General features: G+C 42.1%; 1 protein-coding gene across 2 annotated transcripts in view; it reads right to left on the reverse strand.

Moving 5' to 3' along the window:
* KDM5B (lysine demethylase 5B) overlaps positions 1 to 15,679 on the reverse strand; it is a 71,976-nt gene that overhangs the window by 15,311 nt on the left and 40,986 nt on the right. For both annotated transcript variants that reach the window (XM_059943580.1, XM_059943589.1), the window contains 12 exons: positions 14,720 to 14,829; positions 13,082 to 13,240; positions 12,490 to 12,609; positions 10,270 to 10,428; positions 9,473 to 9,654; positions 8,042 to 8,204; positions 5,904 to 6,023; positions 4,725 to 4,919; positions 1,655 to 1,836; positions 1,417 to 1,541; positions 365 to 515; positions 119 to 233 (listed from right to left, as the gene is read on the reverse strand). In XM_059943580.1, the coding sequence (XP_059799563.1) occupies positions 119 to 233; positions 365 to 515; positions 1,417 to 1,541; positions 1,655 to 1,836; positions 4,725 to 4,919; positions 5,904 to 6,023; positions 8,042 to 8,204; positions 9,473 to 9,654; positions 10,270 to 10,428; positions 12,490 to 12,609; positions 13,082 to 13,240; positions 14,720 to 14,829 (1,781 nt within the window). The remainder of the gene's footprint in view (positions 1 to 118; positions 234 to 364; positions 516 to 1,416; positions 1,542 to 1,654; positions 1,837 to 4,724; positions 4,920 to 5,903; positions 6,024 to 8,041; positions 8,205 to 9,472; positions 9,655 to 10,269; positions 10,429 to 12,489; positions 12,610 to 13,081; positions 13,241 to 14,719; positions 14,830 to 15,679) is intronic.

Raw genomic sequence — 15,679 nt, forward strand, 5'->3', positions numbered from 1 at the left:
AAAAGCATTTGTAAATAAATGTACAAATTAACCACACGGGAAGACAACTTGATCACGTGAACTGGGCTTGTATACAAAATACACGAAGGTGGGCACCCCCACCTCCCCATCCAGGTACCTTCAGCAGTGGCGTCTGACTGAGGACACAGGGCAGGGCGTGCAGCTGGCTCACGAACTGTCGGAGCTCATTCACTGTCAACTGATTGTGGGATTTCCCTCCACCAGATCGATACCTAGACAGACAAAGGCCCAAGGAGACTGCATGAGAGCAGGTATCCCACCAGCCCCAGACTCCAACGTCATGGGGAAAACCAGCCACAGCAGGCTGCCGAAGAGCCCAAGCCAGGGCGTGCACAGTGCCCACCTCGTCTGCCTCTTGCCGTTAAGCAGCTGCTGGGCGACAGAGGCACATTTCTCCGCGTCCTGTGTCACTAAGCGGAGGTGACGTAAAAGATCGTTGTCCGGGAATTTCTTCATCTCAGATTCCTCAATCAAAGCCTTAAAGCTGACAAGGCCTAGGAATAAAGAAAAGATCACCTCTTCTGTGATCATTATGTATGAAATACTGGTATGAAATACAGAGGGGGAGGTTCGATTTGATCAGTTCTTACCTATAGATATTTGCAATGTTTTACCTCTTTAATAAATTTGTTCTTTTTTTTTTTTTTGCCTGAGAGTGGAATGCTTTAAAAAGTGCCTAGAGCTGCCCTTCAATGTGGAAATGTTTAAGAAACAAAGCACCCCTGCCTTGTCAAAACAGAGCAAATGCAGTTCTTCCTGTGGCTGGAACCACTTCTTCCTCCTGCATTTTACTCTGCACCTGGCAGGGGACTAGTGGGCTCAGAGACAGTGACCTGCGCCCGCCCTGAACAGGAGAGGGCAGAGCCACCTGCTGAGGTACAGAAAGGAAAGCAAATGAAAACACTTTCAAAGAAAAGATGCGAAGGGAAGCAGTGACTTTCAAATGTAATAACAAGAGACAGAGACCTTGACTAGAAGAAGTAATAAACCAGCATTTCACAGACTCTTAATTTAACGATATGCTGTCTTTGTCCTGAGATCTAGCTCAAAAACAACAAGCAAAACAAACAAAAACCTTTTCTAAAGGTCCATATAAAATGTGAAATACTTTTATTTCTGAGACAAAGAGGTGTAAAGGTTATTTTGTAACAATATGATGCTTGTTAAATACATGATCCTGCACAACTCATATATCAAGACTTCACTTTGATGTAAGGACATCTGCCTCATTCACTCTTGGCTTTAAAACCTCTGCTAAAGCTCCAAATCTGGCTGGACAGATGGGCTAAGTCAGGCTGCTTCAAGTAATCCATTTGCTGATAACTTTAAGTTGGCTATGTTACAATCCGTCCCAATTTGCCAATCACCAAGTCACACTTTCTATATACCACGTACTTTTCTTCTTATTAATCTTCGCCTCCAAAGCTTCATTCACATTCAAGGCCCATTCGTTGTAAGATTCTGCTCGAAGCTTCAGTGCATTCATCATGGGGTAGAGATCATCCAGAGTGTATCTATACCTGGAAACAGAATAGCAGGCTTAGCTCTGAGATATGTGGGTTTGGAGGAAATCAGATGTTTTATACTAAGGACTAAGTGTTTTCCATAGAAAAAAATCATTCTTCCTACTCACCGCAGTTTATATTTATAAGGAGGACAGGAACATAATTCCTTTACATGATGCAGGCAAACAAGCAGGCCAGGTTTACAAGAACAGGAGATGGCAGACATGAAGCATGTGGTTTTGCATTTTACACACTGACGCTCATCATCTGGCAACAGCTCAAAATCCATTCTTTCTGAATCAATTACTCCCTAGAATAAAGTGTGTACTTTAGAGATCTCCAAAGGATAATACAATCCATCAGCCCCCAAGACAAACATGTAATAGTTGAGTTTAAATTAAAAAAAAAAAAAAAAAAGAGCCTAACCAAAGTAGAGAGTAGAGAGTGCATGATTAAAAATGTGTGGGGGAATTCCCGTGTGGTGCAGTGGTTAAGAATCCACCTGCCAATGCAGGGGGACACGGGTTTGTCCCTGGTCCGGGAAGATCCCACATGTCGCGGAGCAACTAAGTCCGGGAGCCACAACTACTGAGCCTGCGAGCCACAACTACTAAAGCCCGCGTGCCTAGAGCCGGTGCTCCACAACAAGAGAAGCCACCGCAATGAGAAGTACACGCACCACAACGAAGAGTAGCCCCCGCTCGCCGCAACTAGAGAAAAGCCCGCGCACAGCAACGAAGACTCAACACAGCCAAAAATAAATAAGTAAATTTTTAAAAATGTGTGTGGACCTAGCAAATGTGGGCAAGTTAATCTATTTCACCCATCTAGGGAGAACCTCTTCTGGACACGGTAGGTCCTTATGTTTGGCCATTTTGATCTGAGTATGAGAACAGTTATTAACAGGTCCACAAAACTACAGAGATTAGCTGTTTATTCTACTCCAAATTGGCTTTGTCCATGTTTTGGGTCTAGATAAGAGCAAAAGAAATGCATATACTTTCTACTACAGAGGAAATGCTATACAGGGCTTCAGAGTAATGTTGCTGGAGAATCCACAAAAATAACAAATATAAATGAAAGGAAAGAAGATGGGGCAGGTGAAAAAGACTATCATACAGGAATTGTCAATGTGAAGATGCTGAGTGGTCTAATTAGCCTCTTATATGGAAAGTTCTTGGAAAAGGTTCGACAATCTGTGCAACAGAGACTGTAATCGTAACAAGGCATTTCCCAATTGATACTGTCAAGATAAATGAGGTCTTGAACCAGGAAGTTTCTACTGTAGTTTGTACCATCTGACATCTAGCCCTTCTAGGATATACCGTTTGTTATGGAAAAATCAAACTTGTACCACTTTCTCTCCTTATCCGGAACTGGATCCAAATCTAACCTTGAGAATGCCAGAGTCTGATTAAGTCAGTTTATAAACCATCAAGGCTCCTTTGTTTTACTCTTTTATTCTGTATTTCAACCTTTTGACCATTTCACTTCCTGCTAATCAGGAAAGTACGGAAAATCTAACAAAAGAATTTTGGTTTTAATCTGGAATTAATCGTTAAAAAGGACTTTGTGATGGAGATGGCTAAAATTTTGTTTAAAGTAAGATTAAGGATCAACTCCATGGATTTTGGTTGAGAATGAATCATATTAGTTCACCCAATTTTAATTTGTAAATTTCTACATCTGGAAAAAAATTATGCGTGCTCAAAGTTCCAAAGACCTTCGTAAGACACTTAAACCCTCTGGGCATTGTTTTCCTAATTCTACAATATCAGGGGAAGGTGAGTAAACTGCTGTTGGTTCAAGGTGAGCTCCAGGGAGCCAACATTCTAAAGAGGCACATAAAAGAAAAAAAAAAAAAAAAATCAATGTGACTATTTGTGGATATGACTGTCCCAAAAGAATCTACAAAAAACTACTAGAACTACTGGGTTTAGCAAGGAGGTAGGATACAGAGTCAATTTTGGAAAGTCAACTGTATTTTTAAATACTAGCAATAAACAATTGGAAATCGAAAAAAATTTTGAAGTACCATTCATAATAGTACCAAAAAAAAAGAAATACCTAATTATAAACCCAAGAAAATATGTGTAAAATCTGTGTGCTGCAGTCTACAAAATACTGAAAGAAATCAAGAACACCTAAATAAATGAGGGGATAGACTATGTTCATGGATTGGAAGACTCAGTATTGTTAAGATGTCAATTCTCCCCCAGACTATCCATAGGTTTAATGCAGTTCCAATCAAAATGCCAACAGGCTTTTTGGTAGAAATCAGTAAGCTGATTCTAAACTTTATATGGAAAAGCAAAGGAACTAAAATAGGCAAAACAATTTTTAAAAGGAACAAAGTGGGAGGACTCACACCACCTCATTTCAAGACTTATTAGAAAGTTACAGTAATCAAGACCATATGGTATTAGCAAGGGGATAAATGCATAGACTAACAGACTAGAACAGAGTCCAGAAGTAGCTCCACACATGTGTGAATTAATTTTCAACAAAGGTGCCAGGGTAATTCAAAGGAAAAAGGAGTCTTTTCAAGAAATGGTGCTGGAACAGTTAGTCAGCCATATGCAAAAACAATGATCTCAACCCACACCTTGCCATGAACAAAAATTACTTAAGAGGATTAAAGACTTAAATGTAAAACCTAAAACTAGAAAATCTAGATGACTACACATGAGAAAACCTTTGTGACTTTGGTTAGGCAAAGATTTCTTAGGAAGGACACACCAAAAAAGATCCATAAAAGAAAAAACTGATAAACTGAACTTCATCAAAATGAAAAACTTCTGCTCTTTGAAAGACACTGCTAAGAGAATGAAAAGACAAGCCACTAGCTGGAAGAAAATACTTGCAGAACACTTATCTGATAAAGGACTGGTGTCTAGAATAAAGAGAAGTCTCCCAACAATCCAATGAAAAAGGGGTAGAGCAAGACATGTGAGAAGACACTTCACCAAAGAGATACATATGCAGGTAGCAAATAAATACATGATAAGATGTTCAATGTATCATTAGCCATTAGAGAAATGAAAAGTAAAAGCACAATGAGACGTCAGTAATACATCTATGAGAATGGTCTTAAAGGAAATTAGACTAAGGAAAAGTTTCCTTAAAATGCTATCAAAGTGCATAAGAACTTACTAAGTAACACCCAATGACATGCAGTTGGGGTTCCAGCAACCTTACCAATTTACGAACAGTTTCCCTTAGAGCCTTCTCGTCCTCAATCATAATGGCCATGTCTTTCTGAACAGTTGATGCCACTACAACGTCTAGTACGTCCGCCTTGGAGGCCATCTTGCAAATCATCTCGTCGTGGGAAAATACGCAGTAGCGGTGCAGCAGGCGGTAATGCTCCACACACTGTCGGCCTAAGGGCAGCTGCGCCAAAAGACAGGGAGGACACGTGACGTTCATCTCTCTCCTTCCTGTTTCCAAAGACTCCTGACCTTTATTATCAATGACCAAATATCACATCTTGGGTCATATACTGATATCATATATCAATCCTAAAACTAGACTCTAACAAGCCTTGGACCTTTTAAAATCTTTGCATCTCAAGGATCTGGCAAATTAGGTACATTAATTAAAAACTGGTTTAAAAACCCAACGTATTAATAATGCAGTAATGTCTACAACAATGTAGAATCTAATTGGAAATAAGAATTTACACATTTCCTGAAACAACTGTGTGGAACTGGTGTGGTTAATCTACTTCAGGGAACAATAATGCTCTAAAAACTATAGAACAGAAAATAATTATAGATGTAGGTATTACTACTGGGTACTATTTTATTGGGCCAACTATTTTGGGTTGGCCAAAAAGTTCATGTGGGTTTTTCCATGACATGTTACAGAAAAACCTGAAGGAACTTTTTGGCCAACCCAGTGTTAAAAAAAAAAAAAAAAAAAAAAAAAGCACTGAAGGTTGTAATTTATTAGATTTAACACCACACCCACTTAAACTAGGTAGCTCTTTTTAGGCAAATGATAAGTATTAATACTAATATAAAAACTCCACTTTACAATCACCTGAAATCAAATGTCATTTAAAATTACTGTGTTTGGATAATTTAAGCCAGTGCTGCGTAAAGTACAGTCTTAAGACTGGAACTGTTTGTTATCAGTTTGCAATGAGATACTAAGCTTCAGCCAAAACGTCACTCAGCAGACTCTTCACCAGGTCTTGGCTGACACTGCAGGGCCAGGGCCTCTCCTACTGGGAAGGTACACAGCTGGCTGACCTGCCATTTCGGCAGCAACTGGTTTAAGCAACTAGACACATGACAGCTTCTAAGCATTCTATACCATTTCTGCAGGAAAAACGGTAAATGTGAAAAGGCTTGCTAGGTCATAATTACACACCCAGTCGACAGTGCAGAAGTTAACAGCCTCAGCGAAATTAAAACCTTGATTGAAACCGCTGTGGTAGGCTCTTGGAAATGTGATCACAAACTCCCCAGCACACTGATTAGTTCGGTAAACCTAAGGAGACAGAAATTGGAGATTTTCAGTGACATCCTCACGAAAGACAATCTAGACATAGACTATCAGATGATTCTCCAGAAAGGGTAGGGAAAAAAGTATGGCTGAATATTACCTAAAGATATTCATTTCTGCCACAAGATGGAGTAGTTCCCCAGACTGCCAGGTTGATAAGTATCTCAAGAGAAAACAGCTTACACCACAAAAATCTGGCTACATCCAGGATCAGGACACATCTTTCCAAATATTATCATACCGAAATAGGATCTCCTACCACCAACTGAAGAAATTCCACTCTATTTCAAGGATCTCATTCCACACAGAGATCTTCTTGATTTGGGCCTCAAACTTATCTCCCACCAACAATTCCCCTTTTCCCTCTACCCAAAAACACCTATATTGCTCTAGGCACAAAATCCTCAGACTGAACGAACTACTACATAATAGTAATAGTATTAGATGTCTTTTCAATACATCTCTCTCCACCAGCGGTTCTCCAAAATGTAGTTCCCAGACCAAAAGCAGCAACAGCAACTGGGAACTTGTTGGAAATTCCAATTCTCAAGCAGCACCCAGGCCACAAGGACACGCAACTCGGGCTGAGGCCCAGCCCTGTGCTGGAACATGCCCTTCCGGGCTCTGACAGGCCAAGTCTGCAGCCGGCCACCACCGCAGGAGCACAGCCCTCCACCGGGACGGCCTCCTCCTCCTCAACTCTCTGCCACATGCACTCCCCTTCAGAGCCCCACGGCGGAGCCCTTTCCAGCCCTTTCAGAGTTAATGGCTCAGCCCCCGAGTCAACACCACTGTCAAACCACACCACTCTTCCGTGATCTGTGTAAATGCTGTCTTTCCCTTACACTGTGAGTCCCCGAATGCACGAGTTCATTCACCTACCTCTCTAGGTGCAGAGTCTAGCCCCACGTGGTTTGCTCAACTATTAAAGAACAGGGCCAGAGGTCTCTTCTAAAGCCAGCAACTCATAACAAATCAGAAAGACCGATCAACATGGGGCGGGGGTAGGGGGGTCAAGATGGAAAATGCCAACAACGAGGAGATGGTGGTATTTTGATGACTATTGGTCCTTATTTTCTAAGCTTTGGCCCATGAATATTTTATGATCCCTCAAAGAAAATTCCTTTCCATCTGCCCCCATTTACTGGCCTATGAACCCATAGGCATAAAATGAAGGTCACAAGATCAAGAATTCCTCTTAACATTGTAAATGTATCATTTACATTTGGTTGAGCTAAATAAGATGGATTCTTCAACTTCATACATCTCAATCTGGCCTCCCAAAATGCCTTCAGAGTTTCCTCCGAAAGGAAGCCACTAAGCAAAAATAAGTGCCACTTCGTAGAAAAACCTCAGAGGAAGAAGTACCAATAGCATCTTTCAGTCTAGAGTGGGGACCCTGAAATCCATGCTCAAGACACTGAAATAAATTTTCTCTTAAGCTTAATTAGGGGCAGCGGGGAGAATGTAAGATCCACCAAGCATGTCACCATGTAAATTCAGTGAGTTATTTTCTAAAGTAGGGATGGAGTATGAAGGATTCTGACACAAGAGTTTAGATCTAATTATATCAATAACAGAACCTAGCCATTTTCAGAGTAAACTAATTTATACTAACAACACTTATTTTTTTACAGTTTTTGTTTTGCTGTGCTGAAGGACTGAAGTTATAAACAAAAGTTATAGTTTAGAAGGCAGGAATGGTGATGGTGTACAACCTGTGAATGTACTCTGAACTGAACACCAGAAAGGAAAGGAAGAGACAGCCGCACAGTTACTACTGCAAAGTAAGGCTGCTCAGAAATCTAGCCATCAGCTGCGACAAGTCAGCTTTTTATGGTGTCTGAGGATCCAGTCCCACTGGCTTAATGCAATACTGTACTAAATTACACCACACAGCTGTTTCTATACAACCAAATCAGCTTCATAAAGACGTGAGCAACAGGGAAAAAGAGAAGTGGGGAGTTAAGCCTGGGTGGCAGGAGGATTGACTCAAAACATACAGGCACTTCGTGAGTCATCAGGGTATTGGGGTTCATGATGGTGACGAGCTGGTGGAGGAGGTCGGGCTGGGAGATGAAGAGCTCCGGGGCCAGCCTTTTCATCACAGTCTCCAGCTGCTCGGCGGCGTACCCTGGGACTCCATACCAGGTCTTTGGCTCACCCCTAAAACAGATTGTAAAAGCAGATCAATCTCAAAATTTACATGAAATTTCAGTAGCTTCTTCAACTCATACAACACCAATGCAAACAAGATGGTTAACCAGCTCCTATTTTTTAGATCCTGCTTTGTAAGGCAATGTTCAAACTGAAGAAATATCACCAGAAATATGATCTGAACATATGTAATGCATTTTCCCTCTTCAAGGATAAAGTTTAAACATGAGACTTCCCATCTGAGGTCCCTCTCTTCCCTCCCATTTTACCTGACCCTTCAGAAAATGTAAATATCTAGCATTTCTAAGAATATAAGGTATTATGTTAGCTACAGGGTATGTGGTCACCACAATTTCCTACAGCAACTAGCAAGGGATGGCAACTCTCCGCCCTGACAGCGAGTTAAACCAAACTCTAAGTAAGGCGATTAGCATTTCTAAAGAGCTCTTCTTCAAAGCACGTTTAACTGTCAACCAATTAATCTGTAACATCCCTGTGAGGTATGGTAAACATCATTTCACAGCTGGGAGCAATTGCCTGGGGAAGCAGGACTGACACTCTGCACGTAAAAGGCCAACTCCCTCTTTCTTGTGGTACATCCTCAAATTCCTTGTGTGGGAATTTAAGTGAGTTACAGATCTTCAAATATTTTTGTACTCAGAAAGCAAGGGAAATGGAGGGGAGGGGAGGGAAACAGATGTGAAATAAAAGTTAAAAAGCCCAAATATCCGCCCCAGCCCACCACACACACACACACAGACACGCGCAGATGGGGCGCACTCTACCTACCATGCAGAGTGATGCCAGAACTCGGCAGGCCGTAAGGAGCGGTCAGTCCCAAGGTCCTGGAGGACCCACACGGCCCACACCCCTCTCCTTGCCCAAAGGGCTATCTGGGCCGGCCGCCGGGCCCACAGAACGGGAAGGGGTTTCCACAGTAAAAGCAACTCGGTGCTTTCTAACCTTTCTGCGAGTAAAGACTTCTCTGACAATTAGAGAAAAGCTGTCTGTCTTCTCCCCAGAAGCCTGTTATACTTGAAAACTCATGTGCAAGTGCAGGGCTTCATGGATTTCCTACGGATTCTTAAGAACCTTTGTCTTAAATTGTTAGGATGCCTGTCCAATAGTAGTTTAAAAAAAAAAAAAAAAAAAAAAACTTAAGGAAAAAAAACCTCATCACTCTTCAGACTCAGTTAAGAGATGTGTCACAACTAAGAGGCGGGTAAGTTTTCCAACTCAGTGTGCATACCATCTGTAGGGGCTCTGGAACCCCTTACCAGTGCAGGTAGTTAATGGAATAGCTCCAGTGGTCTTCAATATGCCAACAGAAGGAAGAAAAGCACATTCCCACGTACAACCAAGGAAGCTTCATGCCGCATATGTCAGCGGTGATGTGAGCGAGGACAGACTGCTCCATCACTGGCATGTTGTTCAAATTCCAGCCACTGTCAAGATATTCCTAAAAATAAGGAGATAAAGTATAAAGGTTTATACTTTATACTTAAATTCTCTATCATGCCAGCATTTTGGAACTCTTGCTGGTTTCAAAAAGCTGGCTGAAAAGTCTCCTTCAAAATAAAAAGAATTTGGGGGGGGTGGGGAGCCACTATGCTTACCTCCTGGGTGCCCATAGATTACTTCTGCCCAGCTCTGCGCTTTATATAAATGGACTTGTGTGTGTGTGTCTATATTATGTGTATCTGGTTCCAATCCCTCAGATTTTCTTCAGAACGAGAAACCAAAGTTACAGAATCTGAAGTCAAAGGGAGGTAAGTGATTCTCCCATATCATCTTAGTTGGGACTAGAATTCTTCTATGGGTTCTTTCTACTATTCTTGAAATCATTAAAAATCTGGTAATTAAGGATTTTCTAAAGTATCATAAATTACTTCAAGCCAACCAACCAATTTCCATGACTATCTCAAGTTCCAAGCAACATACGTGTTGTGTTGTAGCACAGCTGCTACTAGCCCAGCGTGATGACCTCTGGATCAATGGTGGGCTGGCTCTAAAGGCGCCCCCCACCCATCCCCCCAGCGCCCCCGCAAGTCCACGAGCTCACAGTCACGCCTACCTCCTCCTCAGGCGAGAGCTTCACTTTCCCGTCTCGGACCGGGAAGCCACTGCCGAACTCCTTTGAGGCAATATCAGCTCCATATTCCACGGTAACATCCTCTTCGATGGTGCTCACCAGTCGCCAAAATTCTTTCTCAACCAGTTCTGTGGGAACCATCTGTATACAAAACAAGGAAGTAAAGAGAGTGAATCTCCGCAGACACTCACAAACTGCCCGTGACCAATGTGACTAGACAGGCTAAGTGACAGGAATCACAGGATAGCAACCTGAGGAAAAACTGTGTCCATAACGTCCCAAATGTTCCTCAACTGGCCCCCGACAGCTCAGACATGAACATCATTTTCTAAAAGGAATTTTATAACCAAGAGCTGACTAAGAATTCATGTTCCTCTATCAACAACCTGGCCACTACTGTAAAAGGAGTCAAGGAAAGCAAAGTGCTAAGATTTAAGAACTGGAGGTGTTTTTCTGTTTTGAGAAATCTAATATACAACCTGGTTGACTTCTGTTTAGTAACAGTAGTTAGCTGTATTTGAACGATGCTTCATTCTCTGAAATGCGTTCAAACACATCACCTGAGTCCACCCTCTCACTCTTTCCACTAGACCTGGCGGAGAGTAATGTGGGCAGCCACGAGGAAAAGGCAGGGTGCAGCAACTCTGCGGCTGCAGGCCTGAGTGTAAAGGGCTGGCCAGGCTGAGTGCTTAGGATCTGCACTAATCTGATATGAGGCCAGAGGCCTGCCCCTCAAAGTGCAAAAAGCCAACCACAAATACAAGAGGCACCAGGACTGGTTAAGCGAACATATGGGGACATAATATGTAATGTAGGAGAGGTCAAAAGAACTGAAAATTCAAAAGGAATATTACTTGAATTTATAAGCCTGTTAAATAAGGGGACATTTTAAGTAACTTAACAGTTAATGTTAGTGATGTTAGGCGAAGAAGGTTCACTCATACACTGCTATGGTCCCGTAAATGATACAGCTATTAGATGGGAAAAAAGTGGATAAATATTAAGAAAATAATCCAATTAAACAGACGCATACAGGACTTCCCTGGTGGTACAGTGGTTAAGAATCCACCTGCCAATGCAGGGGACACGGGTGGGCTCAACAACCAGATCCCGACTGGTTCCCGGATCCCTGGTCGGGGAAGATCCCACATGCTGTGGAGCAACTAAGCCCATGCGCCACAACTACTGAGCCTGCGCTCTAGAGCCCTCACGTTACAACTACTATAGCCCGTGTGCCCTAGGGCCCACGTGCCGCAACTACTGAAGCCTAGAGCCCGTGCTCCTCAACAAGAGAAGCCACCACAATGCGAAGCCCACGCACCGTAACAAAGAATAGTGCCTGCTCACCGGAACTGCAGAAAGCTCACATGCAGCAATGAAGACCCAACACAGCCCCTGCCCTCCCAAAAAGGAGATGCATACAATGTTTGCTATAGCACTTTGTTGGTAGTGAGAAAAACAGCTTAAATATCCAGAAGTATGGTAGGAAACCATTCATTTTGGTGTACTCATTTGATGGAATAGTAAATGCTGAATGAAGCATGCTTATGCTTCTAAGGGAATAAAGGAGAATTTAAAATACTAACGTTTAGGGACTTCCCTAGCGGTCCAGTGGTTAAGAATCTGCCTTCCAATGCAGGGGACGTGGGTTTGATCCCTGGTCGGGGAACTAAAATCCCACATGCCGCAGAGCAACTAAGCCCGCATGCCACAACTAGAGAGAGCTCCGTGCTCCAAAGAGCCTGTGCACCGCAACTAAGACCCAACGAAGCCAAATAAATAAATAAATATAAAATCCTAAAGTTTACAGTGCTACCTTATGACAACATAACAAGAGGTAAACGTGCCCCCAGGGCACAGCACATGGACTGGCACACAGGAGTCATTCAATAAATTTTGCAAAGTTTTCTTTGAATTTTATTTGTTGAGCTGAAAGAACTGCTGGTGATTTCCTTTCATTGGTATTCTGTTACTGTCACTATATGATTTGTCTCAAAAAGCCTATCTTTAGAGAAATCAAATGAAAAATTAGAATGCATTTTGAAGTACTGTGGAATGTTAATACTACCGAACAAATTAAAGGTTTCACTGTGCAAGACAATGGCTGACTATCAGGGATAAGGGCCAACTCAAACATCTTCAGATATACCTTTTCCCAAAGTTATTAAAATCCTAAATCGAAGCAGTTATGTATGTACATACATGGACTGGCATGTTGAAGTAATCAGATTTGAACGCATCCGCCATTTCCCCGAAAGTACGGAGGGTATAGTCCCTGGCTGCCTGTTCAAAGCCAAATGCTTCCTGTGGCTTACTGCACTCCTGTCAAAACACAAAGAAAGAAAGAGGAAAGATATTTATTTATATGTATATTTACTTATGGTTCACATATATATGAGAAATCATATATATATGTTTACTAAAATTACTTGTGTAGTGTAATTCCATTTGTGTAATTTCCATTTGTCTGAATATATATCGAAATATTAACAAGTGATTATCTATGGACTATGAAATTACCTATTTTTTAAGTTGTTCAGTGCCTAAGAATTTTTGCAAAGAGCATGCTTTTTTTAAATGAAATTTTAAAAAGTGTAGTTATTAAAATGTTTTTCTGACTCTCAGCTTGCTGCATAGCTGTGCAGCTCACTTCCAAGACCTCTTTCCTATTCAGGCCCACCCCAATTTTTGTCAGGAGACTCCTTATTATCAATTGCCAAATCTAAAACCGGAAGGTGAAGAAAAAACCTTCTTAAGGAAGTTTTCTAATGCCACCTCTGCTATTAATTCTGACCTGAGCCAAACACTTAGGACACCTCCAGTCTCCCTTGGGAACATCATGGAGCGGCGGGATCAGGCAGAAGGTGTGGTAACTGTCATCACACCCATCACACAAGAGAAGCCGGTCCTCATCGTTGCCACTGCCACACAAGAGGCAGACATACAGGTCAACCTGCAGCATGAAAATGGGCACAGAACACAGGGGCATGAGCTGCTGTTTGATTCTGTGAAACTCTAGGAATGAAATGGATCTGAGGCATAATCTAGTCTCTCCAACATGCTGCAAGTGAAAATGTTTCACCCTCTATAAGGGGACATTTTAAATAAAAATGCTTCACCTTCTGTTATGAGATATTTCATAATATCTCATGCATTCCCAACTCTGAAGAGTAATCGCCAAGATTTCTCAATTGTGTGTTTTAATTAAAGTTTGTTACTTAAATATCCAGCTTTTAGCAGCTTACAGAAACATAGTCTTCTAGAAGAATAACATGTTAGGCAATAAATTATCCACCTAACCAAAAACAGAACTTAAAAAGAAAAAGTTCAGTTCTGCCATGTTAAAAGGCAAAAGTTTTTACAGTTTTTACAAAACTGAAACAGTTTACATTCTAATTAGTCATAGTTAAGAAGTTCCCCCAAATACACAGTAATAAAACTACACAGTCATTACCTACTATGGGTCGTATCATGTTTCCCCAAAATTCCTATGTTGAAGTCCTAACCCCCAATACCTCAGAATGTGACTGTATTTGGAGACAGGGTCTTAAAGAGGTCGTTAAAAAGGTCATATGGTTGGGCCCTAATCCGGTATGACTGGTGTCCTTGTAAGAAGAGACTAGGACACAGACACACACAGAGGAAAACCATGAGGACACAGGGACATGACCGTCTACAAGCCAAGGACAGAGGCCTCAGGAAAAAACCAAGTCTGCAAACACCTTGATCTCAGACTTGTAGCCTCCGGAACCGTGGGAAAATAAACTTTGCTTGTTTGAGCCACTCGGTCTGTGATACTTCATTATGGCAGCCGGAGCAGACTTTTTTGTTGTAGCAAATAGAAACCTGGGCTCTGCTAGTTTTCTGACTGCTTTGTTTGTTTCTGTGCTGGGGCAGAGGGAGATGATAGTTATGAACAGAACATTTAATCGGAATAACTTCCAATTCCAAGATCAAAAGCACTGTCGTCAAGCTGCTCCCAGGGGCTCAAAAGGGGGCTGAGGAGAGCTTGGCTTTTTGTTTCCACCTGAGTGAACAGCTCCCCAGGCCTCTGACCCTGCGAGGCCCTAGCCTCCCTCCTATCTGCGCACTCCTTCCCTTATCCTTCCTTGCTGTCAAGTTGGAAAACATCATCTTGATTTCTGATCTACCTTCAGCTCGCTTGGAAGTGGGCTAGTCACTTATCGACAATTCTCCATAGGATCGAGCTCACCATTATTCAGTGCTAAACTGAACGTCCTCCAGAAAAATGGCTGTCAACGCCCCCAGCTGTTACTACTGATTTCATGACGCATCCGTGTTTCCCTGTTTATAAACTGATACTACAAACCACCTCTAAAGGTCTTTTCATTGTGAGACACTGAACCAGCAGTCCCAGGTAAGGCACTAAGTATAAACTGGGCTGTAAAAGTTTTTAAAGATGTCGACTCACAGCACTGGTGGTTTTTTTCGCTCGACTCCGGGGTTTCTCCTTCTCACTCTCTGTAATACTCTCCTTCCTCTCAGCAGGTTCTTGCTTGAGGCTGCTTTTCCCGTCCTTCTCTGTAGGAGGCAGTCCAGGTCAGCACTCCCTCTGCTCTGCTCCCGTCAGCTCCCTCCCGTACTCATCCCTCCTGCTGCTGAGGCACACCCGGACCCGGACAGTTCTCTGCTCGCTTCAGCGCAGCAGCACCCAGAGTTACTACGTTCAGGAGCTCCGTGCTGACTACTTTATGATGACGTGCAACTCTCACACCATTCAAATTCCAAGATACAAGCACAAGATATGATACCAGATGTTGCTCAGGTCTGTATGCTTTCAAAATGGGAGCCGAAGATATGCTCTTCTTATGACTAAGACATAGCATATGTTGGTGAAAGCAAATTCCTCTTGATCTTGACCATAAGACACTGACCGTTCACCAACAGCAACCCGTCCACGTTACAGATTATCCCTCCATGATCTAAGATTACTAGCCTCTCTAGCTTCCTGGTTTCAAAGACTGAGAATTTTCTAAAACACTAGCTATCAATTAATGAGCTATTCTGCGGAAGGTATTGCGCTAAATGCTTTCCATCAATTGTTATTGTATCAATCATATAATCCTTTGCAACCAATCTGTTTCAAAGACAAGAAAACTGACGTTAAAAGAAGTCAAGAAGTATCTCTAAGGTCATACAACTAGTTAGTGGTTGAGCCAGGATTCAGATTCAGATCTGTATTTTTACAACTCCATCTACTTTCCATTACATTGTGCTGCCTTTTCCACTAACTCACCAGTCACTAAGAAAAGCCCATTTCAATAACTACTTCTTCATTACTAAGTGCCTGCCTATACAGAATTTCTCTCAAGAGAGTGTCAAACCTACCTTTCAGTGACTGACATCAAGCAGTGGCCGGGCAAGCATCTGT

This window comes from Balaenoptera ricei, chromosome 1, assembly GCF_028023285.1.
Source record: "Balaenoptera ricei isolate mBalRic1 chromosome 1, mBalRic1.hap2, whole genome shotgun sequence".
In the NCBI taxonomy this organism is placed as follows: Eukaryota; Metazoa; Chordata; class Mammalia; order Artiodactyla; family Balaenopteridae; genus Balaenoptera; species Balaenoptera ricei.